Here is a 26769-nt window from a genome sequence, read left to right as displayed (position 1 = left end):
GAGAGGAAGTGCTGCATCTGGGCTTGAAGGGCTCAGGGCAATAAGGGGTTTACTATCAATAACCAAAGTAGACGGATATTTGTTTAGTGGCCATTGTCACCAAGAGGTGCACATGATGGCCGATTCGAAAGGGAAAGGGTGCATAAATCTGCATGCTGTGTGAAACAACGCAGGAGCTGTGATTGTTTCAGTCTCACTGTTTCTTTAGATTTATTTTGGTTAGCATTCATTTGTAGGCTAGTGATTGTAGGCTTTCAAAGAGAATAGGGAAAATAAAGCTACAGCTATAAAAGATTTTTGCCCCAAGTGCGTGTGTGTGGTGTGTCTTTAAAGAAAAAAGGACAACCCCTGTGAGTCCCAGCTTTCAAGCAAAAAGGTACATTCAGCGGAATGTGTTGATAATTATGGTAAAATTGAATTTTTTATTTTTATTAGAAAATACAAAGTTCTTTGTTTTAAGGTAGTACTGCCCCACTTGCATTAAAGGTTAATATTGAATTTGCTGTGCTGTGTTATGGAGGAGTCACCTCTATGCATGCCCCAATACAGGAATTCATATAAGCAAATGTGTAAAACTTATAGCTGCACTGCATTCTGGTGCTTGCATTTGCTGATGAGTTCCTCCCACCCCCCACTTAACCCCTGTACAATATCAATACCAGGACTTGAAAAACATGATTTGAAAGTTCTGTTTCAGCCTATGTTCTGCCAAACAAGAGTACGAATTAAGTTATCAGATGAGAAAAACGAGCAGTGGTTTGTATGTATATATTTTGCAACGTATAGAATTAATATAGCTTAAACCTAGTTACTAAGTAACAGAGCAGTGTACAAAACAGGGTGGTCAATAAAGGGGGAGAACATTGAGGAGAATCATGGGATGGGAGAAAAGTTAATAGGATTTATCCCCTTCAGATATGCAGACAAACCGGGAGATCTACAGAAATTTGTGGGGATCCTGTATGCCCATGTTCAAATACTGGCAGGGGATTTTTCTGACTTTCAATACTGTGTTGAAATAATAGAATTTATGAGAACTGTTTTTCTAATAACTGGGTAAAGAAACCAATTAACAAGCAATTCTCTAACACACGGGAATTTCCAATAGATTCCTGGTCATCAACAGTACGTGGACACTGTAAAACACATTGATGCCATTGCAGAAAATATGTCATAATAGTCATTTTAAAACATTTCTGTGATACTGGAACCCTCAATATGTCAGAGAGAGCTGGACGTGCAAGCCAGGCATGGCCCATTGGTCATGCACCAGTATGACCTGCATGATACCTGCAGGGAGAAGCACAGATTCTGTGATACAGCCTCCTAGATAAAGGGCAGACGAGGAGAGGCGGGGGAGAAGGGGGAGCACGCTGCAACCCATTATGAATAAGTCGTTCCCTAACTACAACCATACTCTCTTAGCTCAAAATGTTAATATAACGATCATATATCTGGTTGGGTTTAAAGTCATTGCTATACAGCAGAATGTTAGTTTAGCCCTGTGAGTATAGCCAGTTGTATTCCCAGATAACAATCATATGGTTTCCACGTGTTCATTTTTTCATTTCGCCAATTATTTTGACCAAAAAAACAAATAGGTTTGTCTTTCTTTTCCTTGGCTGAAGTCTGTGACTTGGCATTGTGGGCAATTTGCATGAATTCTACATATACTAAACTGGCAGTGGATTCTTTTTGACAAAGCAGAACGTGGTACATGCTGAATTTTTTAAAAGCCTTATAACACAGATTGATATACTCATTACATTGTTTTTGCACATGCAGCCCCAAAAGGAACAAGCTATCCTTGTTGAAATCCTGGATTCAGATGTAGACGCGCCATCCAACAAAATGCAAAAGATGAGCAATTTACATCTAGAATGGGCAACTGTTTCTTTTTCTTCAAGGGTAAAAAAAAAAAAGGGCATCTTCAATCTACGGTGTCCAAGTTACACTGTGGGAGGGGAGGAGAGTAACGTTGATGGGCATTTTACAATAACAGACAAATTAATGGAAATAATGTTCCCAAAGGAAGCTATCTGCAATCCTAATAAGTAGATAAACTAAACGCTGCAATGCAAATGCTGTTAAGAGGCATCCTTCAAAGTGTTTAATTATTTGATGCAAAACAAATGTACTTTTACAGATGGTGCAATTGTGAACAGCGAAGTGAGTCTGCTGTAAGAGATTTTAAAAACTTCTGAATTGTTCATGCGCCTAGAAACACTTGTGTACAGGCGCGTTATAAATTACTTAGCATATCATATCAATTTATATCCGTCATGTCAGGTGTGCAGTTAGGTGTAAACACTATGGCAAGGGGGGTATCTGCACTATCAGTCAATGTCATTGCTTAGCTCTGCGAATATGCCTTTTTCAGAAAGGAACTTCCTGAAATCAAAACGTTGACACGGTCTGAGAGCATCTGAGTGCTGTTTTAAGCGACACACCAGATTGCTAATCACTGGTGGCTAGCATGCAGTGTCCACCTTCACACTGAAAGACCCGATTGGTTTCCTACATTCTGATATGCTTGAAAATTTTTAGGAGACTGTTACTAATGGAAAATAATGAAACAGCGTGCAAAGGTGAATAGAGGCCTTACCTTAGGCCTTGAACGAAGTTTAACAAAGTCCTTTAGGTCCTTAGGAGGTGACATCTGGAAGAACTCGCTCCACCTAGCTAGCCTGTTCTTCAGTGCCCGAGGTGTCAAGGAGTCGCATGCTGAGCAACCTTCCCAGCAATAGTCGGGGCCAAGGCAGCGGAGGCAAAGGGTGTGGGGGTCTGATGTGGGGAAGAGCCCCTTGCAGGCTGGACACCTGCTGAAGCCCGTCGAAGTAGACATGCACCGGGGGGGAGCGTGACATCGGAGGACCAAGTATCTAGATGAAAAAGAAAAGACAAGACAGAAGAATATCTGGGGAAGAGCACGTGGTATTACATGGCTGAAGCCAAAACCAAGAGCCCTGGTGAAATCGGCCTGTTCCTGTCGATGCGGAAAAGGGCATTGCGGAGTGGCGGCGCCTGTGGTTGGAGTCAGGTGAGCCCATGCTCTCAGGGTCACGCCCTCACGCGCCTCTAAATTGGAAGGGGAAGAAGGTTTTTCTGGTCCCTCGCGAGGGACGCCCGTACAGTATGGAGGAAAGGGGGCAGGACGCAAGAGTAATAGCCTATTTCTAAAAATAGAGTTTGAACATTACTTCACGATGGTCACAGAGTACTGTACATTCTGTAATTAAATATTTTAAAGTTTCACTTGACATCATACAGAAATGACAAAGACAGTCAACAATTGGCAATCTATTCTGAGCACCTAATAGTTCCTTCGTTAACAAGGTTTAACTTTAACCGTAACGAGTAGTCTCAACGTTATTTTGCGGGATGTCTAATCAGACATTTCTGCAGTGAGTTGTACGGTTTTACATCCATCACAAAGTGCTCAATAACTGTGTAAGATTCTGAGTGAGATCTGTTGGCAATCCAATAATTTTCGTATATTTTCTAGCCCTAGCTATTTCAAAACCTTCGAGTGTGGGGGCTTTGTCAATCCACGACGATTCCCTGATCTTTGAATTCATGTTTTCATCATGACCTGGTCTTTTATATATTCATCATTGACCCTGCTGTGAAGGAAGCATCTACAACTTCACCAGGTCTCTGCACACAAAGGAAATTATAACGTCCCAATGCCACATCGAGTTTCTAGCTGAAACATTGCTCCAGTTTTGATAAGGCTGTTTCACAAATGCTTTTAACAATCTCTCTGCCACCCTCAATTTCGGAAATCATTAACATCATCTCCTGCCTGATGTCTATAACCTTCTGTGCCAATACAATTAAGGAGTGCTGTCTCCTTATGATCATCTGAGAAGTCAGCACCACCAGCAGCCCTGAGGTACATCTTAAAGGTTTCAATTCAAAGATCCCATGACACAAGGGGGTTCTCCAGGATACGCTAAGAAACATAGTGGAGAACAAGCATTGTTGGACTGCATGTTTAAAATTAGTATAACACAAGAGTTTCTATGTTTATGTTTAAAGTAGCAGACTGCTGTGTATGTCTAGATCCAGGATCTCCAACCAGCAGATCGCGAGTCAGTGGTAGCTCGCCTGAGGCTTCTCAGTAGCTCCTAGCATCAGACACCAAAATTAGCAGAGTTTGTTTATTCTGGTGTCTGAAGTCCTGAGTGGCTTCCCCTTCCCGAGTCCTATTCTCTTCCTGCAAAGCAAATAGTAAAAAGCTGTGTGCATGGTGAGAGGAAGTGCTGCATCTGGGCTTGAAGGGCTCAGGGCAATAAGGGGTTTACTATCAATAACCAAAGTAGACGGATATTTGTTTAGTGGCCATTGTCACCAAGAGGTGCACATGATGGCCGATTCGAAAGGGAAAGGGTGCATAAATCTGCATGCTGTGTGAAACAACGCAGGAGCTGTGATTGTTTCAGTCTCACTGTTTCTTTAGATTTATTTTGGTTAGCATTCATTTGTAGGCTAGTGATTGTAGGCTTTCAAAGAGAATAGGGAAAATAAAGCTACAGCTATAAAAGATTTTTGCCCCAAGTGCGTGTGTGTGGTGTGTCTTTAAAGAAAAAAGGACAACCCCTGTGAGTCCCAGCTTTCAAGCAAAAAGGTACATTCAGCGGAATGTGTTGATAATTATGGTAAAATTGAATTTTTTATTTTTATTAGAAAATACAAAGTTCTTTGTTTTAAGGTAGTACTGCCCCACTTGCATTAAAGGTTAATATTGAATTTGCTGTGCTGTGTTATGGAGGAGTCACCTCTATGCATGCCCCAATACAGGAATTCATATAAGCAAATGTGTAAAACTTATAGCTGCACTGCATTCTGGTGCTTGCATTTGCTGATGAGTTCCTCCCACCCCCCACTTAACCCCTGTACAATATCAATACCAGGACTTGAAAAACATGATTTGAAAGTTCTGTTTCAGCCTATGTTCTGCCAAACAAGAGTACGAATTAAGTTATCAGATGAGAAAAACGAGCAGTGGTTTGTATGTATATATTTTGCAACGTATAGAATTAATATAGCTTAAACCTAGTTACTAAGTAACAGAGCAGTGTACAAAACAGGGTGGTCAATAAAGGGAGAGAACATTGAGGAGAATCATGGGATGGGAGAAAAGTTAATAGGATTTATCCCCTTCAGATATGCAGACAAACCGGGAGATCTACAGAAATTTGTGGGGATCCTGTATGCCCATGTTCAAATACTGGCAGGGGATTTTTCTGACTTTCAATACTGTGTTGAAATAATAGAATTTATGAGAACTGTTTTTCTAATAACTGGGTAAAGAAACCAATTAACAAGCAATTCTCTAACACACGGGAATTTCCAATAGATTCCTGGTCATCAACAGTACGTGGACACTGTAAAACACATTGATGCCATTGCAGAAAATATGTCATAATAGTCATTTTAAAACATTTCTGTGATACTGGAACCCTCAATATGTCAGAGAGAGCTGGACGTGCAAGCCAGGCATGGCCCATTGGTCATGCACCAGTATGACCTGCATGATACCTGCAGGGAGAAGCACAGATTCTGTGATACAGCCTCCTAGATAAAGGGCAGACGAGGAGAGGCGGGGGAGAAGGGGGAGCACGCTGCAACCCATTATGAATAAGTCGTTCCCTAACTACAACCATACTCTCTTAGCTCAAAATGTTAATATAACGATCATATATCTGGTTGGGTTTAAAGTCATTGCTATACAGCAGAATGTTAGTTTAGCCCTGTGAGTATAGCCAGTTGTATTCCCAGATAACAATCATATGGTTTCCACGTGTTCATTTTTTCATTTCGCCAATTATTTTGACCAAAAAAACAAATAGGTTTGTCTTTCTTTTCCTTGGCTGAAGTCTGTGACTTGGCATTGTGGGCAATTTGCATGAATTCTACATATACTAAACTGGCAGTGGATTCTTTTTGACAAAGCAGAACGTGGTACATGCTGAATTTTTTAAAAGCCTTATAACACAGATTGATATACTCATTACATTGTTTTTGCACATGCAGCCCCAAAAGGAACAAGCTATCCTTGTTGAAATCCTGGATTCAGATGTAGACGCGCCATCCAACAAAATGCAAAAGATGAGCAATTTACATCTAGAATGGGCAACTGTTTCTTTTTCTTCAAGGGTAAAAAAAAAAAAGGGCATCTTCAATCTACGGTGTCCAAGTTACACTGTGGGAGGGGAGGAGAGTAACGTTGATGGGCATTTTACAATAACAGACAAATTAATGGAAATAATGTTCCCAAAGGAAGCTATCTGCAATCCTAATAAGTAGATAAACTAAACGCTGCAATGCAAATGCTGTTAAGAGGCATCCTTCAAAGTGTTTAATTATTTGATGCAAAACAAATGTACTTTTACAGATGGTGCAATTGTGAACAGCGAAGTGAGTCTGCTGTAAGAGATTTTAAAAACTTCTGAATTGTTCATGCGCCTAGAAACACTTGTGTACAGGCGCGTTATAAATTACTTAGCATATCATATCAATTTATATCCGTCATGTCAGGTGTGCAGTTAGGTGTAAACACTATGGCAAGGGGGGTATCTGCACTATCAGTCAATGTCATTGCTTAGCTCTGCGAATATGCCTTTTTCAGAAAGGAACTTCCTGAAATCAAAACGTTGACACGGTCTGAGAGCATCTGAGTGCTGTTTTAAGCGACACACCAGATTGCTAATCACTGGTGGCTAGCATGCAGTGTCCACCTTCACACTGAAAGACCCGATTGGTTTCCTACATTCTGATATGCTTGAAAATTTTTAGGAGACTGTTACTAATGGAAAATAATGAAATGAAGATGTCTTGAAGTTATTAATATCATGGTAAATGCATATGCTAATTTCTTAAAGAGCAGATAAACTGCCCAAAAAGATCTTGGTACAAAATCTCATACTTATGGACACCCCCACTCCACTAGCTCCCGCCTCTTGGCCATTAACAACAAGTAGCTCATGCCAACGTAAAGCTTGGTGACTCCTGGTCTAGATTATATCAAAGCTGAACACTTCGTTGTTTTGTTGTTACTTAGTATGCCATTGCCACCTCAGAGAGCATATGTTGGCTTACGCATGCATGCACTCGTTGTCACCAGCACTTTGTACTTCATGCATGCACAAGCTCTCCATCACCAGTGAGATGGTTTTAATTGATGGTTTTAATTGCATTGCAAACTGTCTGTTCCTTCTGTTCAATGTCACAGCACCTCTGCCACGTTGCCTGTGTTTTGGGACTTGTACTCATATCCCTGCTCCTTATTGGTGTCTTCACCCGAGTGCTGGGTGGCCGAGCTGTCAAGAGCTAAGTCGCTCACGTCAAGCTTTACCTCTGTGTCCTTATGCAGCCGATGTCCAAACCATTTCTAGAGGACAAGGCTCTCCGTGCAGCGAGAACGGTTCAGAAAGCGTGGGGCGCTCTCACTGATCCCACACTGCCAATGAAATGATGGGAGAAGTTCACTCTGCATGACAGTTTATTCCAAGCACCCCACCCCATCATAGTCTGGCCAAAAACGGACTCCTGGATTCCCAGGATTCCAGTTCCAGAAAGGCTACTGGAACACAGGTAAGGACAAATAAAAACAATCACACCACCATATTTACAACATAATAGACATAATATGTATAAGGAACAAGCTACTTACCTGTAACTGTTGTTCTCCTTCATGGGTCTGGCATGGATTCACATGCTCATGAATATTCCGTCGTCAGGCTGGGAATCCTAAGTAAAGAAAAAAATCAGTTTCGTTTCTGAACTGTCTTTCTCCTAATAACCAATCACTGGTCTCTGGGTCATACTGCTCCCAGCCAATGACTGCCCTCTACATAAGCCCCTCCTCTGGCAGCCATCTTCAGATTTGGTAGCACGTAAAGTGGCAGTATGACCAAGTGAAGAGCCGCAGAGGGGTAGGAGTGAGGGTTCGCATGTGAATCCATGCCAGACCCATGCTGGAGAACAACAGTTACAGGTAAGTAACTTGTTCCTTCTCCAGCATGGGGTCTGGCATGGATTAACATGCTCATGAATATAAGAATAGATAGCAGTACACACATGCACAACCACGGGAGGTGGCAAAGGCTCAATATTAAGCATCACATAAACTCGACATTAAGCAACTCTCACCTCCTCACCAGGCCCACCTTCAGGCGAACTGGTTGCGCAGCACTGCTTGGCCGACTCTGGACTCCTCCCTGGAATCCCGGTCGACACAGTAGAATCTTGTGAAGGTGTGTGTCTAGCAGACCTGCAGATGTCCAGCAGGGGCACATCAGACAAGAACGCTGTGGTAGCAGCGATCGCTCATTGAATGGGCTCTTGGACGGCTAGGCAACGGTCGGTTCGCCAACCGGTGACAGTGCATGATGCAGCCGGAGAGCCATCTGGAAATGGAAGCCTTCGAGAGGGCCTTCCCTTGGTTCACAGGTCCAAAGTTCACAAACAGCTGTGACGTCTTCCGAAAACTCTTTGCGCGGTCCACGTAGAACTTCAGCGCTCTAGCTACATCCAGCGAGTGCAAAGTCCTCTCGGCCGGCGACAAAGGCGACGGGAAGAAAACTGGTAACACCAAGGGCTCGCTGAGATGGAAGTCCGACGGCACCTTGGACATAAAGGAGGGGTACGTCCTCAGCATCACCCTTGTCTCGTGAAAAGTAAAGTATGGAGGCTTGCAGGATAGGGCCTGGATCTCTCCCACTCGTCGTGCGGAGGCGATGGCCACAAGAAATGCTACCGTCCACGACAGGAACTTCAACGGTGCCGAATGCAGAGGCTCGAATGGCAGCCCCATGAGCCTGGTCAGCACCACATTGAGCTCCCACGCAGGGGCCAGAGCCTTCACCGGCGGGAACGAACAGAACAGTCCTTTCATAAATTCTTTCACCAGGCGATGAGACCACAGGGATGGCTCGTCCTTTAGTTCTGGTGTATCGGGAAATCGCTGCCAGTTGTATCTTGATGGAAGCATGCGCTAGTCCCGCCTTGGCCAGCGACAGTTGGTACGGTAGCACCTGAGGGGCCGTAATCCGTAGAGGGTTAATCTTCTGTGCACGGCACCAGACAGAGAACCTCTTCCACTTGTGTCCGTAGCACTTGAGAGTTGAGGACGCCCTGGCCTTTGCAAAAACCTCCTTGCAGTCCGCCAGGATATCGTACCCTCCACACTCTAGTGCTGCAGGAGCCAGGCCTGCAAGTTCAGCAACTTCGGGTCGTGATGAAGGATGGCGCCTCCCTCTCTGGAGAGAAGATCTGCGTCCGTCGACAGTTTGTCTGGTGGGGACGCTGACAAGTCCAGAAGGTCCGGGAACCAGATCTGTCTCGGCCACGCCGGTGCGACGAGGATCAACCTGCACCGGGACCTCTCGAGTTTGTTGACGAGTCGGAGCAGCAACGGCAACGGAGGGAACGCATACAGGAACGGGCCGTCCCAGCGGAACGAGAAAGCATTGCCCATGCTCCTCGGCTGGGGAAACCTGCTGGCGAACCTCTGGCACTTAGAGTTCGTCGCCGTTGCGAACAGGTCGATCTGGTGTTTGCCCCATCGCTGGAAGAGTAGATCCACTTGATCCTGGCATATTTCCCACTCGTGGCACGAGCGTAGCTCCCTGCTGAGTGAGTCGGCAATGGTGTTTTATATCCCTGCTAGATGAAAGGGCACCAGAAACATCCCCTGGGCAACGGCCCAATGCCACAGATCCTGGGCTTCCTTGGATTGGGCGGGGGATCTGGTTCCTCCCTGCTTCCGGATGTAGAACATCGTGCTGGTGTGTCGGTGAAGATCCTCACCACCTTGTCCTTGAGTGACGGGAGGAACGACCCGAGGGCCCAGAACACTGCTCGGAGCTCCAGTATGTTGATGTGGAGCAGCCTCTCCTCCTGAAGCCAAAGGCCTCTCGCGTGAAGATCTTCGGTGTGCGCTCCCCACCCCTCCAGGGAGGCATCCGTCGTCACCGTCACCTGGTGTGCTGGGGTCTGAAAGTCTGTGCCCACCACGAGATGCGCGTGGGTGCCCCACCACCGGATTGCTTGGCGGAAAACCTTGTTGAGTGAGATCCTGTCCTCGAAGCTGCCTGCCACTTGCATCCAACAGGCGTCGAGGAACTCCTGTAGGGGACGCATCCGAAGCCTGCACAGGCGCACCAGATAGATACACAAGGATATCATTCCGAGAAGGGACTTGATGGACCTCACCCATGCCACGTCCGTGGCCAGCAGACGCTGCACCTTGCCCAGGATGGCCTTCGTCCTTTCCTCCGACGGCGACGCCAACCGCGCTGTGTCGAGCTTGGCTCCCAGAAACAGTGCGACCTGCGACGGGACCAGATGGGATTTGGGGAAGTTGATGGAGAAACCCAGGTCCGTAAGCAGCCGGACGGTCTTCGCTGTGTGTTCGACGGCGAGTTCCTTGTCCTTGCTCAGATGAGCCAATTGTCCAGGTAGGGGTAGACGTGGATTCCCTGCAGGCGCAGCAGTGCCGCCACCGGTGCTAGGCACTTGGTGAATACCCTGGGCGCCAACTTCAATCCGAATGGGAGGGCCTTGAACTGGTAGTGCCGTCCTTGGACTACGAACATGAGAAACTTTCGGTGTCCTTTTAGAATGGGGATGTGAAAGTACGCATCCTCCAAATCCAACGACGATCGGAAGTCGCCTTCCTCCAGCTGGCCCAGCACGTGCTGGAGGGTGACCATCCAGAACTTCTGTGCCTTGATGTATTTGTTCAGTCGACGCAGGTTCAGGATGGGACGCCATCCTCCTGTCTTCTTTCTGATGAGGAAGTATCTCGAGTATACTCAGGAGCCACGGAGCCTCCTTGGGACGAGCTCGATGGATCCTTTCTTGAGCATCGCACTTACCTCTAACAGCAGTTGAGGGACGTGGTTTTCCTTCCTGGCCACGGGGGGAATGCGGGGGAACTTCTTTAGAAATTCGAGAGTGTGCCCGTGGGCCAGGGCATCCAGCGCCCAACGGTCGGTGGAGATGGACTCGCACACGCTGACGAACTTAGTCAGCCGGCCTCCCACCGGGGTGCTCCGGTGGGGGAACGATGCAACGGCCGGTTCAACCTTGCTTGGCAGCTGCCTTGCCGCCTTGGCCTCCCTGGCGATGACAGCGAGATCAACCTGACTTGCCTCGTCCTCTGTAGGCTTCCTGCGACGAGGAGCGGGCCGCCTGACGGTATGTCGAGGAGCCGCTGCCGAATCCTTTGGAGTCACCTTGCTTGCCTTCGGAGTTCCGAAAGGGCGGCCGTTGTTGCTGCAGAACTCCCAAGGCCCGAGCCGTCTCTGTGTCGGTCTTGATGGCCTGCAGTGACTCATCCACTGTCTTTCCAAACAGATTGTTCCCGTCGAAGGGCATGTCCAAAACCTAGGCTTGCACGTCTTGGCGGAAATCCGTCGCCTTGAGCCACCCCCGCCGTAGAAGGCAAACGCCTTTGCCCAACTGGCGGAAACTGGTGTCGGCAATGTCTGTGGCTACTGTTATGGCGTAGTCTGACACCACCTCACCCTCCTGTAGGAACGCCAGGGCCTCTGCCCTCTTGTCATTCGGTAGGAAGTCCAACAGGGGGGCGATCTTGTACCACAACTCCCTGTCGTAGTGGGCCACAATAGCTAGGGCGTTGGCCGCCTTAATCATCGTCGCCGCCGACAAGATGACTCGTCGTCCCATGGCGTCCAGTTTCTTTCCCTCACCGTCTGGTGGGGAAGTAGAAGTTGAGGCCGATGCCCCCCCTGCTTTCTTCTTGGCTGCCGCAGAGACGACCGAATCCGGGGTCGGTTGTGCCCTAAGGCTCAAGGGGGCGGCTTCGGGAACCCGGTACTACTTCTCATACCGGTCCCTTTTGGCAGGTGTCGTGGACGGGTTCTTCAGAAGAACAAGTCCCTCGTCCCAGATGTCATCCAGCAACAGCACCGCGAGGACCGTCTTCCTTTTGGCCTCGCGCCGTTGGTAGAGGAATCCTTTCTTCTTTTGTTCTTCAGGGCAGAGCTGGAAAAGCTTGGATGCCCTGGCAATCATGGCGTGGAAGGAGCCAATTTCGTCTGGTGGGGAGGCCCGAGGAGGTGGTGGTGGGAGGTCCGTCCCATCGTCACCACCGTCATCATCCGTCCCTGTCGTGGCCGTATCTGTTCCCGTGTCATCCCCAGGGAAAGGGGAAGGAGAAGGAGACAACGGCTGAGAAGGCCATGAGGGCTGGAAGGGCGGGTCTGGTTGAACTCTCCTCCTCTTGTTTGGAGGGCTTCCCGACGGGTCCGGTTCCGCAGGATCGTCCGTTGGTGGTAGGGGCAATCTCGTCCTTATCACCATGCATAAGGTTTGGATTGCCATCAAAATGGCCACCGAGTTGTCTTGTGGCTCGGGTTGCGACGGGCGCGATGGTTGCTCCTCCTCCATGGGAGACTTGTTGGCGCCACGTCACTTTCTTTGTCCCCCTCGTCGGGATACCTCCCGTGGGAGGGGGCCTCCCCAAACTTCCTGTGAGGCCCTCCACGACTTCCACCAACTCCTCCTCGGAGGCTGTGTCCGTAACGGCCACCGCCCCCCACCCCCTCTTTTTCCACCAGAGTCTTCAAGGGGGTCTTCTCGATGGGCTGAAAAAAGGATTCCCTCCACGGTGGCAGGGAAACTCTGGGCCCCGAGGTTGCCTCCACTGGGGTAGCCTCCACAGGCTTCGCCAGGGCCATCGCGACTACCTCGGTAGAGGCCTTAGCCGGGTGAATCAAGGCCTTCACCACCTTGGGTGCGCTTGAGGCCTTCACCTTGGGGGGAGGGTCACCGCCTCACTCCCCTTCGGCTGGTTCCTTTCTCTTCCCCGAGCCAGAGCGCTGGCTCGTGGTTGATGGCGCCGGTGAAGGTGCGCCTGCCTGGCAGCCGAGGAGCCCGACCGTTCAGCGCTCCCGGTGCCCGTGGTGCTTTGCCTGCTGTTGGGCCCCCGTCGCTGGAGCGCCCTCACAGGAACTAGAAGACCGCTCGGACTTCTTCTCAACTGCTGGGCTCTTTCCTTCCAGCCAGCTGGCGAGACGGGTCCAACGATCCCTCATAGTCCGATCCGTCATGTTCATGCAAAACGTACAGTCCTGCTCCACCTCCGTTTTGTCTCCGTGAAGGCAGTAGAGGCATCTCAAATGCTCGTCCTCCTTGAACACATTCTGTAATCCGCATCCACAGCAGTTCCTAAACAGCTTGGATCCGGGTGTCGAGCTTCCTTTATCCTGGGCCATGTCCACGAGGTAGGCCTCAAACTTCTGGAATCCTCTGAGAAGCGTAACTCGACGAAAACTTCACCTTGAGGGGCGTAGAAAATTCCAAAACGGGTTCCCGTTGATCAAAAGTAGAAACGGTGGAGCTTGAGGCTCGATTGACAGAAAAAAATGAGATAAATCTCTTGGAAAAAACGCAAAACGCAGTAAAAGCTCGAGAGCTATAGCACGAGGACTCCCAACACTTGAACATGCGGTAAAAATCTCAGGATGGCTGCCAGGGGCGGGGCATAGGGAGAGGTCAGTCATTGGCTGGGGGCAGTATGACCCAGAGACCAGTGATTTGTTACTACTAAGAAAAACAGATCAGAAACAAAACTGATACTGATTTTTTCTTTACCGAGTATTCCCAGTCTGACGACGGGAAATATTCATGAGCATGTGAATCCATGCCAGACCCCATGCTGGAGAAACAACAAAACATGTAATGTTGACAATATAAGAACAATAATTCAATCGAACTACAAGACCCTGCAAAAAGTTTTTGCAGGCAAATTCATCAAATGTAGTATTTTTTCCAAGTGTTGCACATGCCAGCATACTGAGAGCAAAATAAAAAAAGAGGTGATGGCTGGAAGGTTTGGAATTAATCTTAAATCTCTGGCATTGCGCTGGGCATCCCTCCAGACCATCGTTCATCGCCTACCAAGCCATTACAGAAAGGGGAAGACCATATGCAACTGAGGCTTGGTCCCACCCCCAAAGGGGCAGTCCAGCGCAAACTGTTAGGTCACATCCCTTCTGCATGAGACCACAAGCCTAATTTGCATATGGTCTTTCCCCTTTTGTAATGGCTTGGCAGTTGAAGAACAAAGGTCTGGAGGGTTGCCCAGAGCAATGCCAGAGGTCAAGATTAATTCTAAACCCTCCAGCCCTCACCTCTTACGTTTAGTATACAGAAAGCAAAACAGGTAAACTTGTGCCTCTTACCTTTTTACCCATTTACCAATTTGTAAAAATAAATACGGACACAAATCACTTTTTCCTCTCAGTATTAATTTGCAAAAAATTAAGGGAAAAAAGAAGACATGCATGTGTTATGTTGTCGATCATGCTTTCCTGACCAATGGCTGTGCAAAGTAGAACAGAGGGGCTAGAAATATTACCCGTTGAAGTTGTTTAAATAGCTGTAGAGATGGTAGTGTGAGAAACCAGAGGCTGGCTCACCCGCTAGTCCCCGAGGATCTCCCTCTCCGGTGGCCAGGGCACGGCCATCGCCTATGGATCCAAACCCTGGGGATGAACCAGTGCAGGAGGATCAACTGGGGGAGGGGTCTTCGGGGAGTAGTGGTGAGGCAACAGATTATGAGACGTGGTATTCCCCCCTTATTTGTTCATCTACCCCATCCTATTTTATAGGATTTTCTGAAGTTCCAACTCCCCGCTCAACCTTCCTTTTTACACAAACACTGGGATGAGGAAGAGGGTGACAGAGTAACCAGATTAACTCCCTCACCTCATACTGGACATGTCCCATTAATCGGGTCGGGCAAAGTCAGGCACTTTACACTACGTGCATACACCTGATACCAGTTAGCTCTCCTCACACAAATAAAAGGCAACACCTAAAGGCACACTCTGAGCAAGGCGGAAAATGAGTACGAGCAGAACTTCTGGGACGAGGGCACACTTACTGGAGCAGAGCAACGCACCAAGAGACGAGAGCAGCGGCTGGAAAACCCCAAGGGTTCCCTACTGGAGGTTGTTGCCTCTGACAGACCGCGAAAGACACATGGAGAAGGCCAGATCCCACAAGTGAAAATTGCATTGGGTTCCAAGGACGTCGGTGACCCTCCTGGGTGAATGGCAGAGTTGGGGAGGCGAGGCCAAGCCTGTGGTACTAACCTTGACTCGTGAATTGAAACTAGATAAACAAGAAAGACGCGCACATAGTCGGTGAGTTGGCAAGCGAACTGAGAGACCGGTGCGTGTTAAAGCAAATGAAGTAGCAACATTATATCACAAGTTAAGGCTGCACGAGTGTGGATGAGACGTGAAGAAAGGCAGACCCGTGAATGAACTTTGAAGCAAAAAGCAGCTATGAGAACACCGATACTAAGTAACGGAGTGGTTCGGGGAAAGGAAGTAGCCCATTCGAAAGTCTCAGTGACAGGTATATTGTTTGAAGTTATAAACCCAACAGACAGCAAAAGCGAATTAAGTGAAAGCAAACGTGAACATTGAATTGAAGCAGTCCTGCAGTGGTCTGGTAAAAGAGCCACGCACATTCGAAAGTCATCCGAAAGGGGTATGAGCCCGATTGAGCGAGACACCGAAGTACAATAAGCTTGGGGAAGGGAGCCCCTGTGCAAGTTGGTGTTGAACTGTGACATGAGAGATCTGAGCCCGACAGAGGGGGGACCTACTTGAACTGTGTGCTGTAAGGTCTGAGCCAGAGATGGACCTTTGTGAACTTTATGTTGGAATACATTTTGAAAGTCAAGAAAGAGACTTTAATGTGAAAGGCCAGGTGGGCCTCAAGCAACGGTTTGGAAAAGCTTAGCCTGTTAGAAACTGAGCCAGAGTGTGTTGTACGAGGACAGCCTTACTCCATGAGGTGGAGAGCTTGCTCAACCACCTTTGTTATTTTGAACACTGATTTTTCCTTTGCATAAATTTACACTGATTGTACAAGAGATAGGGCAGGCATTAGGTTTTTGTTAGCATAGGCCATTTTGATTTGATGGACTACACTAGGACTGTTTTGTTTATAGTTTGATGGTCAAGACTACTTCCATTTTAGTTATAGGGCAAAATAGGAGTTTCTCCAACGCCAACATGTTCAATAAAGGTTTTACAAATTGTATCCATTGTGTCAGTGTCATACTTGTGATACCATGCCTTCCCTACAGTGGCACATCAGCAGCAACCGCAGGAGAAGCAGTTTTTAAGGTGAAATTAGATGTTGGCTTGATCTGCAAGAACCCAGCTCTGTGGGCAACCTATTACAGGGCATCCAATCACTACATTTTTCATTTCATTTTCATAAATGTGGAAAAATACCCATAAAATGACCAAAGAAGAAAAATTGAAACATTGAGATGGAACTTCTAGCTTACCTGTGTGAATGTGATTGGTTTGTCTTTGGTAACATAATCTGCATATTTGCAGGCAAACATTCCACAGTCGCTTCCATTCATCTGTTGTGGGATTTCCTAACAAACAAACGTAACATTTTGAAATTAAAGACAAGGCAAAGTTATAAATTGGGATTGTTTGAAGACAACCAGAAGGAAAACCTGAATAAGGATAGGCACAACTGGAAAGATGTCAGCTGCAGTCCACTGATCTTCCCCCTGTTTCCATCCACATTTCCCTCAGGCTATCTGTTCATTAGTGGCTTCGCACCCCTGCTCCCATTGGCGCTATTCCCATCCGCTATGGCTATGTTTCCTTATGCTGGGGCTCGTGAAGCATTTTTGCTGATGCTTGGGCCATTTGAAAAGAATTTTGACTTCCTTAACAAAAGCAGAGCGTCCCCTGGTTCTTAGTCTTTTGGATCATTCTCAGAACTATCAGGTTTTTGTGAACAGGTTACTAACAAGAATAAATGTGACCAAGAAACATGGTCATAATGGGATTCAGTGGAGTAGTTGCTGGTCTTACAAGGGTCCCATCATCACCAGTCCGAAACCCACAAGTTAAAAAGAAAAAAGTTGTTTAAGAAAAATAAAACATTCAATAATGGACACAATACACTGGTGGAATGGGCCTAGTACAATGTTACAAATTCCTAGAAAGAAATGCTGGAAAAAAAAGTCAGCGCAATAGTTGGGCTGAACTTTAACAATGGGCTTGTGTCATAGAAGTGCCCTATGGCAATTACCATGGGTGATCCAGGGCATGCAAAGTCCAAAATAAACCGGACCATATATGTGCAAAACCCATTATTATAATCACAATCTTCTATATATTGTTACTTCACCTCTGTGGCCGCAGGCACTGAGGCAGAGGTGCTTGTGGGTTATTGAAACTGTGAAACACAGACGTGATGGCGTGATTACGAGACTATGCCTAGAAATGCCTCTTCCCAAAGCTATAATCCTCAACCACGCAATACAAATTTGAATATTAAGAAGGTAATGAAGGATAGGGTTGGTGAAAGTTCCTATAGAACCCAATGTGATCTGCTTGCTTTAGATCACTCATTTAATCTCCATAATCATCAACCACATGATCTTCCTTCAAGTAACTCAAAGGTAAGTTCAATTGGCATTTTAGGCAAACCGAATACTACTCCACAAGTGTCCTCATTCAGGTTTTTCGTATTGTGCTTTATGTTATGCACAGTACAGTACAGCTAGCCAGGTACTGTATCCAACTAAACATCAGTTTGCTATTGGAATGGCTGGATCCTGCCGACAAACAACAACATACCTCACTTCTCTTGCTTATAAGCTGCCAACCGTTCGCATCAAATTCCTTGCACTTCTTGTCCAAACTTTCTTGTTTTAAATATTGCCTGCATAAAAAGGGAAAAATAAATACATGTGAAAAAATGTGCCAATATTCACTATTACACTATGAAGATGACTGACATAAAGGAGGATGCAGTCTTTCACATATGAATCTGATCTATGCAATCAATTTACTCAGAGACTAGAAGCAAACTGACAGCAACACACAACATTTTAAAAAATTATTGTAATGGCTTAATCATTTATGGCATGACTGAGCAGGTCATTTTAAGCACCTATTAGTTAGGTTTGCAGTATGGAACTATATTATGCTTTGGTTGAATGAAGGCCCTGCATTAACCTGATATGTGAACACACGAATCAGGCCATCAAAAAAAAACATAAAAGAGGAAACTGGAAAGAAATACACATTTTACATTAAAAACGAAGTAAAATAGGACATGTTGCATTGTTCTTGAACTTTCTAAAGTGATGCAAACTTTAGCAAAAGATACACAAAGCAGGGACCACTGTACTACTAGTCCCAAGCTCCCTTTTCCTCATACTTATGGGTGTCTGTCATATTGGTCAGGAATAGTATCTTTTACATAGCAGAGTCTTCTGAAATTCAAATTTGATGGTGGAGAACACGCACACACGAGGGGCATGGTCCTGGTTTACAAGGACTGTGCCCACCAGTGTATTTTTCCAGGGATACTGTAACGCTCACCTTGTATCCACATGGACGCCTCTGGACTGGTTTGGGACAACGCTGGGCTCGCTGTAACTCCACCGGACGTCGTTCTGCCTGGGATCAGTTCTAGGAAATAGGAGGGATGTTTTAGCGACTTCTCCTCGTCTCCCGTGGCCCACCTCCCAGTCTTCCCTTGCAGTTTCCCCTTCGGACTTCGCTCACCTTGATTTTCGTAATGCTGCACTCTCCGTCCTGCCGAGCTAGGCAGGGGCACGTCGTTGTTGGCTTGATCCGCCGAGTTACTTCACTGGCGTTTGCCTGGAGTCCAGACCGGCTGCGACTCCCCCTTTTCAGGTAAGTTTTTGGTGTTTTTTGAATAATGTCTTTGTTGATAATTGTCCGAGTAACCACCTTCTTTTGTCTTGCAGGGGCTGATGGAGAATGCAGAGGCCGACTACCGAGTTCAAGAAGGTAAGGATGCGCTAGTTGCGGCGCTGGGAGCGTCCTTGCAAGTGAGCTGACCTGTGCTTTGTTTCTCCTCGGGTCGGGGAGAATTCCTGGAAGCGACGATGGAATGGAGGACAGAACGCCAAAAGTGATGTTCGGAATGGCAGAGGCCTTCCAGGTGAGATGGTAAGTAGCTTCTAATGCTTGCCTCTTTAGTCCTGAATAAGTGGCAGAGGACCGATGGAAGTGTCCTCGAAGGCTCCTACTGGGTGGAAGAGCTGGAGCCGAGCAGGTAAGAATAGCGATGTTCTTCCAAGTTGTTTGCCGAGCAGGCCAGGATACAGAGCAGGACTCGGTGAACATCACGCTGCAAAGCAGAATTAACGGGCGTGGTTTAAATACCCGGCAGGTATCCCAGGTGCCTTAGGGGTGGACCCCGCCCTAAAGCTAGCCTGCTTGCTGCAGTTCCCCAATAATCCTCGCGGGGGCAGCCATGTTCACCCATTGTCCATTGGGAACCATACTTGCCAAGTGCGCCTGGTGCCAACGGCGCCAGGATTGCGACCAAGACACCCACAACGGGCTAGTGTGGGTCTTTCTGACCTTGGAACAGTACTGAGGTGGGGGCCATGGTGCCCAAGACCCATAGCCTCGGTTCGAGGTTGTGACAGATACACAGGATCACTAGCTACATTTTGTAGGGCTATGGAGGGCAGAGGCATAGACGGAAAGGAACTCTGGACAGGATAACAGTGCATTAGTAACTATTGTGAGAACCACATACTTAACTCTTATATCCCATCCCTTTTCCTCTATACTTGGAATCCTCCTATGCAAAGAGATTCTGGAAAACAGCCCAACCAAATGTGCTGTCTAGTGCTTGTGCAGTAATGTTTACATAAAGACATAGGAATGGACTATGTGGCTGCATTTGTCGATGTTCCATGGGACTCGTCTCTGGAACACAAATGCTGCAGCCTTTGCTGTGACTGAATATAGCGATTGCCCCGCATTCAGGGTGTACAAGGGCGCTAATGGACCGCCAGCCAGAGCCTAGTAAGTTGAGCAGTAACACAGGAGAACAAACACTCTGCCACATCTACAAGGCCGAAGAAGTGAGATCATAGTCTGGCTCCTGTGCCCTATTATCTAACTGATCCGGCAGGGGATTCCCAAGCTAGGCCCACCAATGAGAATTGCCCTAATCCGGAGTCTGAGGGACCCTAGATGGGCTGGGTAACCAGGCACCTGAAAAGCCTTGAATCTCAACGGGCCGAGGGCTTGATGGCAAGCCTTAATTGGGGCTTTCAAGGATGTGGTCATGGTCAGCAAATGAATAATGCAGTGGAACCTATCAAAAATCCTATCCTCACATGCCCCCTGAGGAGAGTCAGAAGATGAGGCAGGAGTCTAGGTAGTCACGGAAGACAGCATTCAGGCAGAGTTTAGTTTAAATAACTTTTTATTAGTTAATCTCAAAACAAGCTTGATTCATTTATGTTAGAGTAGGTTGGTGCAAACAAATGAATGCCCATGGTGAAATTGTAAATATAATTCAAAGCCTACCTTCATTGTCCACACATATCATAACACAACATAACAGGTGCGCACATAACACATAAAAGGGTTGAACAGACGTTATCAAGGTAAGCTCGGAAAGGACAGGGTATCAGGCTCTCAGTTTCTCTTAAGCTTTCTTGTGTGGTACACCAAATAAGATCAATCAGCCACCCCTCAGTTGATGCTACAGGCCCCTTCATCCACTATTCAGCAATTAATGATTTAGCAAGCACGCACGCACATCCTATACATTTTGCAACTTGTTTGTTGAGTTTGGGAAGAGAGACTAATAAACACAGTTCCAGGGATTTCTGGAGGTCACAACCCGTTATTTCCATAATTTTATTGATATACCATGCTCCAATAACAGTTGTATAGGAAGACATTCCCAAGCCAAATGCAGAAAGGTCACCCTTGGAGATGAAATGTCAGGAATTTCCCATTCACCCCTGGGCTGTATTTGGCCAGGTGCGCTGGCATTCAATAATATTAATTAAGATGTTTAAATTGTATCATCTTAAGTCTGTATCTCATCAACACAGCTCCAACATGTTTCGTAGCACATGTCCATGTGATATCACTGAACTGCCTATCTAACACAATTTACCACCTCCTCCTGGTTACTGCAGCTAGAAATTGCAAGTTTATAGAGTTTTGACATGGCATGAGCACAGTCTATTGAGTTTATCACATAGTTGACAATTGGACTGTCCAGTGGTAATATTGGAAAGCTTTTAATCATCTGTTTTAGAGTGGCCTGTAAACACGTGTACCACAGTGAACATGAGCTACCCGAGGCTATCTCAGAGCTGTTCAAATGATAAAAAGGAGCCGGAGAAAATATCTTCTAACCTCACTAGTGCCACAATTGCAAACCCCTTCTGAAAGTTTAAATCAAAGCTAACAGGCATACCCTTTATTTTATTTTTTTTAAACTTGGAGGAAATACAACTGCCAATACCAATATATTTGTGCAGAGGTGGTAGCTGGATACAATAAGGGTTGGAGATGGTGCACCGTCTAAGTGTCTAAGAAACACAAGGAGCCGGAGGAGATTACATCCTCAACCAGAAGTCCATGCTAAAAGGCGACAACTCGACAGATGGTACAAATGAAGCCTTACTCACTGTATGGAGATCATGGTGACAGACTCCCTTTGAGAAAGGCCTTCCTGAGGGGATTACTGCTCCTGGGCGGAGGACCTCATTGAAGTTGGAGGTCGGCGGTCAATATGGTGCCCAAAGGAACTTCAAAGAGATTGGCCATTTTGCACTGCAGGGGCTGTGATGCACTAAAGGACTAGTGAGCCTCCTATGACCTTCACCATAGGCTTGCAAAAGCCCTTGGGAAAAATCTTAGCAGAAATGGTGGAGACCTCTGAGGAAGCTCCTGAAGGAGGTGCAAAACTCTATGGATGCAAAGTCCCAATGAAAGTCTCAGAAGGAAGCCCGGCTGGACCCACTTTGACTTTGTCGATAAAGAGAACAGACAGGTCGGGACCTCAGTTTCCACCAGTAGGAGAACCAACCAGGTCCTCTGCATGTATAGACGCTACAAGAGACTCAGGGTTACCCTAAAACATTGCCCCCCCTTCCCTCAGACTTAGCTTCCTATGGAAGTGAGTCGCCACACTTGCTTTGGAAAACGTGGGTGTGCTTAACTTCTTTCCTTTGGTCTTGACTAAGCATTGCAGACGCTCCAGGGGAAGAGACTGGAAGATCTACCATCCATTAAAAGGTTTTCTTTACTGAAAGGAAGGAGTAAAGGTTACGCATGTGTCCCAGCAGTGGTCGGGCCGAGACCCTCCAGGGAATGTTCATCCTGCTCAAAGTACTGATGTGTGCACAACATGCATGTAGAAAAATCTGTTACTCCTGACCAAGTGGGGATAGGACTGGAGGGAGCTCGGGCAAAACATTGTAAAGGGTAAAAAGAAAGCTTGAAGAAAGTGGAGAAAAAAAAAGACTGCAACTGTGCAGAAAACCATACCTCTCTGCATGAAAAAAGAGACTGGCGGGCATTGTCGTAGCCAGCAAAACTCGGAGCGCGCCCTGCCCATGCACAGTCCCTTACCCCCAATGTTGAATTTTGGAGGACTTTGCTTTGTAAAGATGCCGGTCCCAACCAAATGGGATGGACACCCATTCGATTGTAGGAAAGGAGTCAAGAGACGTAAAAGGTAAAGGTTTTTTAACACAAAGTGGAGGATGGGAGACAGACAAAGCAAATCGGTCTCCCAATTCTTGCCAAGGTATGCTCACCAAATTCCAACACACACTCTAGCACCTGACTGGTCACCACAAGAGATTTATTTAAATACATTTTAATCAGACAGTAACAGACTTTGTAACTGGCTGTCAACTAGTGTTAAGAGGAGCACCGAGGTTATACTATTTGCTTTGTATTTTGTACTTGTATTTATTTACTTTATATAGCGCTTTACTCCAAAACGCTGCACATTTTAACAGGATACATTTAACATTAACAATATAACAGTAACAGTAAAAGCAATATACAATTGTGAATCAGAGCAACAAAACAGTAAATAGAGCAATTAAATTGAAGGGAAGAGGAGTGTAGTCCAGTAGAAGTGAGAGGGAGAGGGAGAGGTGGGGAAGTGAAGGAGGAGGGAAGGAAGGAGTAAAGGGTTAGAAAGAGGGGGAGGGGAGGGAGAAGAGGAAGGTGATAAGGCAAGGGGGAGGGGGGCAATAAAGGGGAGGGGTTTCAAGGTGGGGGATGGAGAAGGAGAGATTTAAAGGATGTGCAGAATGAGGAAAAGGTAGAAGTAGAGCAGAGTGAGAGGTAAGGAGTTCCAGTGCAGGGGGGCTAGGAGTTGGAAAGAGCGGAAACGGGATGTGGCACAAGGGGATGGAGGAACAGTGAGTAGGAAGTGGCCAGCAGAGTGAAGGGAGCAGGATGAATGGATACTGTGATGAGGTGGAGTAGGGAGTCGGGCAAAGGGGTGTAATGTTTCAAGCATTTTTATTTTAAATATAAGGAAAAAGGTCCTACCTCTCCCTAAGGGGTTATCCCTATGTAAACAACTATCAACTCAGGTGCCCATCATCATCAGGATGTGTGTTTAAATGAAAAAGTCTGTACTTTGTCCAAAAACCTATTCTAATCTTACCACTAGTCTACAAAAAAGGTTCAGCATCGAAATGGAAAATAATGATACCATGAAAATGGCTCCTATCTATTGGTAAACTGGTATATCTTTATCTTCTATCTTTTTCTCTAGTTTCTGATTCAACAAAGAAGGTATGACTCACCTCGCACAGCCTTGAAGGATGCCTTGGGATATTCTTTGACAGTAGTTTTCAAAAGTCTCTTCACATCTTCCCAAGGGCTTCTGAAAGCTTGAAATACAGTTCTAGCAATTCCTTCCTGTCATAGGATGTTATGAAAATAGCTCTTGTCTAGAATATTCCATGTTCTTACTTGGATTGTCACTATAATGAGGGAGATTCCTCCCGATGCACTCTTGGTTTCCAGACCTTTGGGAATCACTACAGTGACCAGGGAGATCCCTCCCAAGATTCTCTTGACTATAGATTCTCCAAGTATCACTATTGTGACAAGGGAGATTGCTCGTGAGGCTTTCTTGGATCTTGGTTCTCTGTATAAGACTACTGTGAAATGGGCGATTACGTGCAAGGCTTTCTTAGCTCTTGGTTCTCTGGGTATCGCTATTCTGATGATGGAGATTACTCCCAAAGCTTTCTTGACTCTTGGTTCTCTGAATATCATCACTACCATGACGAGGGAGTTTACTCCCGAGGCTTTCTTGGATCTCTGTACATCACTACTGTGACATGGGAGATTACTCTTGAGGCTTTCTGGTCTCTTGAGTCTTTGAATGTCACTACTGTGACAAAGGAGATTAGCTTCCTGGACTCTTGGGTCTCTGGTAGTCGCCACTGTGACAAGGGAGATTACTCCTGAGGTTTTCTTCACTCTCTGGCCTCCCTGGACGGGGTTTCCAGCAGTTACCGTTGCCTTGTTTTTGCTGGGAACGTGTGTCCTGTTCTTCCGGGTCACGGGTGGTTTGTTGTTTGCTCGTCGCTTCTTTCTGGTTCGCCTGCACGGCTTTGCGAAGGCCTGGGGCTGGCGGTCTCTGCATCATTGTCAGACCGAGCAGTCCACCTCCCAGAGGTCATGCCAACACATTGACTTCTCCAGCACGGGAGGGAGTCGGCTCTCTGCCGGCATTCAGGATTCTTCTTGTACTTCCACTCTCCAGCGGTGACTCTTCTTTTTTTATTTAAACCTTTATTTAACATAGTAGCATACGCTCCATCTTAATTACAAGTCACATGTATGCAGAAATTGCAGCATTACATAGTGCAGACATTGGATCATTGCTGTATATCAGATTGTAAGACAGTTCGGTAATAGTTAGGTAATAGCCACTATACATTATCACATGTTCCATGGTTTACCATCCCCAAGCACAGCGGTAGCGCCAGGGAGCCCCTGGCAGGGTCCCCTTCCCTCTCCACGGGGAAATTCTGCAACGCAGTCCAGCTAGCGCTCCAGGATGGGCGGGGTGATGTCCCTGGCCTTGGGCAGCTGTCCCCCATGTGGTTTGACCGTCCAAGCCCAGCAGCGGTACAAGGGAGCCCTGGTAGGGTCCTCGTCCTTTCCTGGAAGTAGAAGCTGTAACACAGCCCAGCCAGATCTGCAGGCTGTGTTGGGCATGGTCGACCTACATGGGTGACGTGGTGCCCAAGGCCTGGGACATCACCCCAACCATCCTTGAACTCTGGCTGGGTTGCGTTACACCTTCTCCCTGTGGAAAAGGACAGGGAGCCCACCGAGGCTCCCTGAAACCGCTGCTGGACTTGTGGACGGTCGACACTTTCTTTTCCATCCAGGTAGGTGCACCCACAAGTGTTAGGTACTGTTTTAATCTGTAAACCTGTGGGAAGGTAGGACATATGTTGTTGGTGGTGTGTTTCACTACATTCCAGGTGGGAAATGTCTGACATTTTTCCCCCTAAATTTTACTTTGCCGGGGGTTGTGGGTAATAAATTCTGGGGCGATTTGCGCAAGCCAGATATCTGTGGATTCCCACAGGTGTCTTCTTTTCTGAAATGCATGGTGTTTTCCTTGGTGGCTGTGACACCCCAGGCACAAATCTGTAGGTTGGCTCCCCAAACCCTTTGGTGGATAGCAGTGGTTTAGCCTTTTCCCTTTGCGCCCAGGTAGGTGCACCCACACATGTGAGGTACCACTGTCGTCGGGACACCTGTGGGAACACCGGAAGGTAGGACATTTGTTGTGTTCGCTTGGTTTTCATACATTTGCTGCTGCACTTTGTTACACAACCCTTTCATTTCCCAAATGTGACCTACATTTAGTCGCTGCTTTAGGCACGATACGCTTTCACAACCTGCACAAGTCACCTACCCTTCAAAAGATCTGCCTGTGCCCTTTCAAAAAATGTATGCTTGCCCTTCCTCAGCACATTTGTTTTCCTTATTTACACATGCTAAGTACGTCTGTTTAGGCCATAAGCATAAAAATCCTGTGTACCATGGCTCAGTTTTTGGCTTGTGGTATTGCTTGTTTTGTGAAACATTACGAAAAATGTGTGATTTCCTAACTAGAGGAGTTGGGGGAATGTAGTGGAGCAATGCTTTTTTAAAAATTCACAGAAGCCATTGCCTTACCGGGCCAACTATGCCCACCACATATCTTTTTTTCTGTAATTTTCCCAATTTTTCCCCAAACTATGGAATTTTCCCCTAAATAGTTGTTGCCTGACCTGCGCAAATCAACCCTTCCTAAACTTGGTATTTTGTCTACTTTTTAGAAATGTATGCCTTTCGGTCTTCCCAATCAGCTATCCTACCCTGCTCTTCCATTTGGTCCACGCATGTCCTATTGGGAAAAAAAAAAAAACAAAATCACCTACCTCTCACAAAACGGCTGGTAAACATATCAAAATATGCCTTTTTGGTTTCCACTCAACCTGTTCTTGAAAGCCTGGAAAATGGTGAATTCAGCACAGCAAACCATTTGTTCCTAGCTCTTACAAGGAAAAAAATCACAGGCTTCTTTGTACATCATTTTATTGGCATTTTCTGAGGAAAAGAAAACAAATGTTCTCCCTTTTTGGTAATTTTCTCTCACCCCCATACAGCAAACTAGGATTCCTTGGTGGCGTTATGACCGCCTACACGTAGGAAGAAAACATTTGGCAGAGATATGTCATGTAACCAAAAAGTTAAAAGGGATTGAATGGCGATATACCGAAATCACCAAAAAAGGCCTTGGCACAGGGGTCGGGGGGAAACCCTTGGCAGTTAAGGGAGACCTCTTGTCAGTCGACAATAACGTACCCATTGCTCATCTTGTATTGCATTCCACAGATCC

At 46.6% G+C, this 26769-nt stretch overlaps 1 protein-coding gene across 4 annotated transcripts in view; it reads right to left on the bottom strand.

Annotated features, from left to right (window-relative positions):
• SENP1 (SUMO specific peptidase 1) overlaps nucleotides 1-26769 on the bottom strand; it is a 1568779-nt gene that overhangs the window by 146277 nt on the left and 1395733 nt on the right. For all 4 annotated transcript variants that reach the window (XM_069653453.1, XM_069653456.1, XM_069653457.1 and 1 more), the window contains 2 exons: nucleotides 17667-17751; nucleotides 16349-16444 (listed from right to left, as the gene is read on the bottom strand). In XM_069653453.1, coding sequence (XP_069509554.1) covers nucleotides 16349-16444; nucleotides 17667-17751 — 181 coding nt within the window. The remainder of the gene's footprint in view (nucleotides 1-16348; nucleotides 16445-17666; nucleotides 17752-26769) is intronic.

The sequence above is a fragment of the Ambystoma mexicanum genome, chromosome 3q (genome assembly GCF_040938575.1).
Source record: "Ambystoma mexicanum isolate Mex_15411 chromosome 3q, UKY_AmexF1_1, whole genome shotgun sequence".
NCBI lineage: Eukaryota > Metazoa > Chordata > Amphibia > Caudata > Ambystomatidae > Ambystoma > Ambystoma mexicanum.
This window is presented reverse-complemented; position numbering and strand designations above follow the sequence as displayed.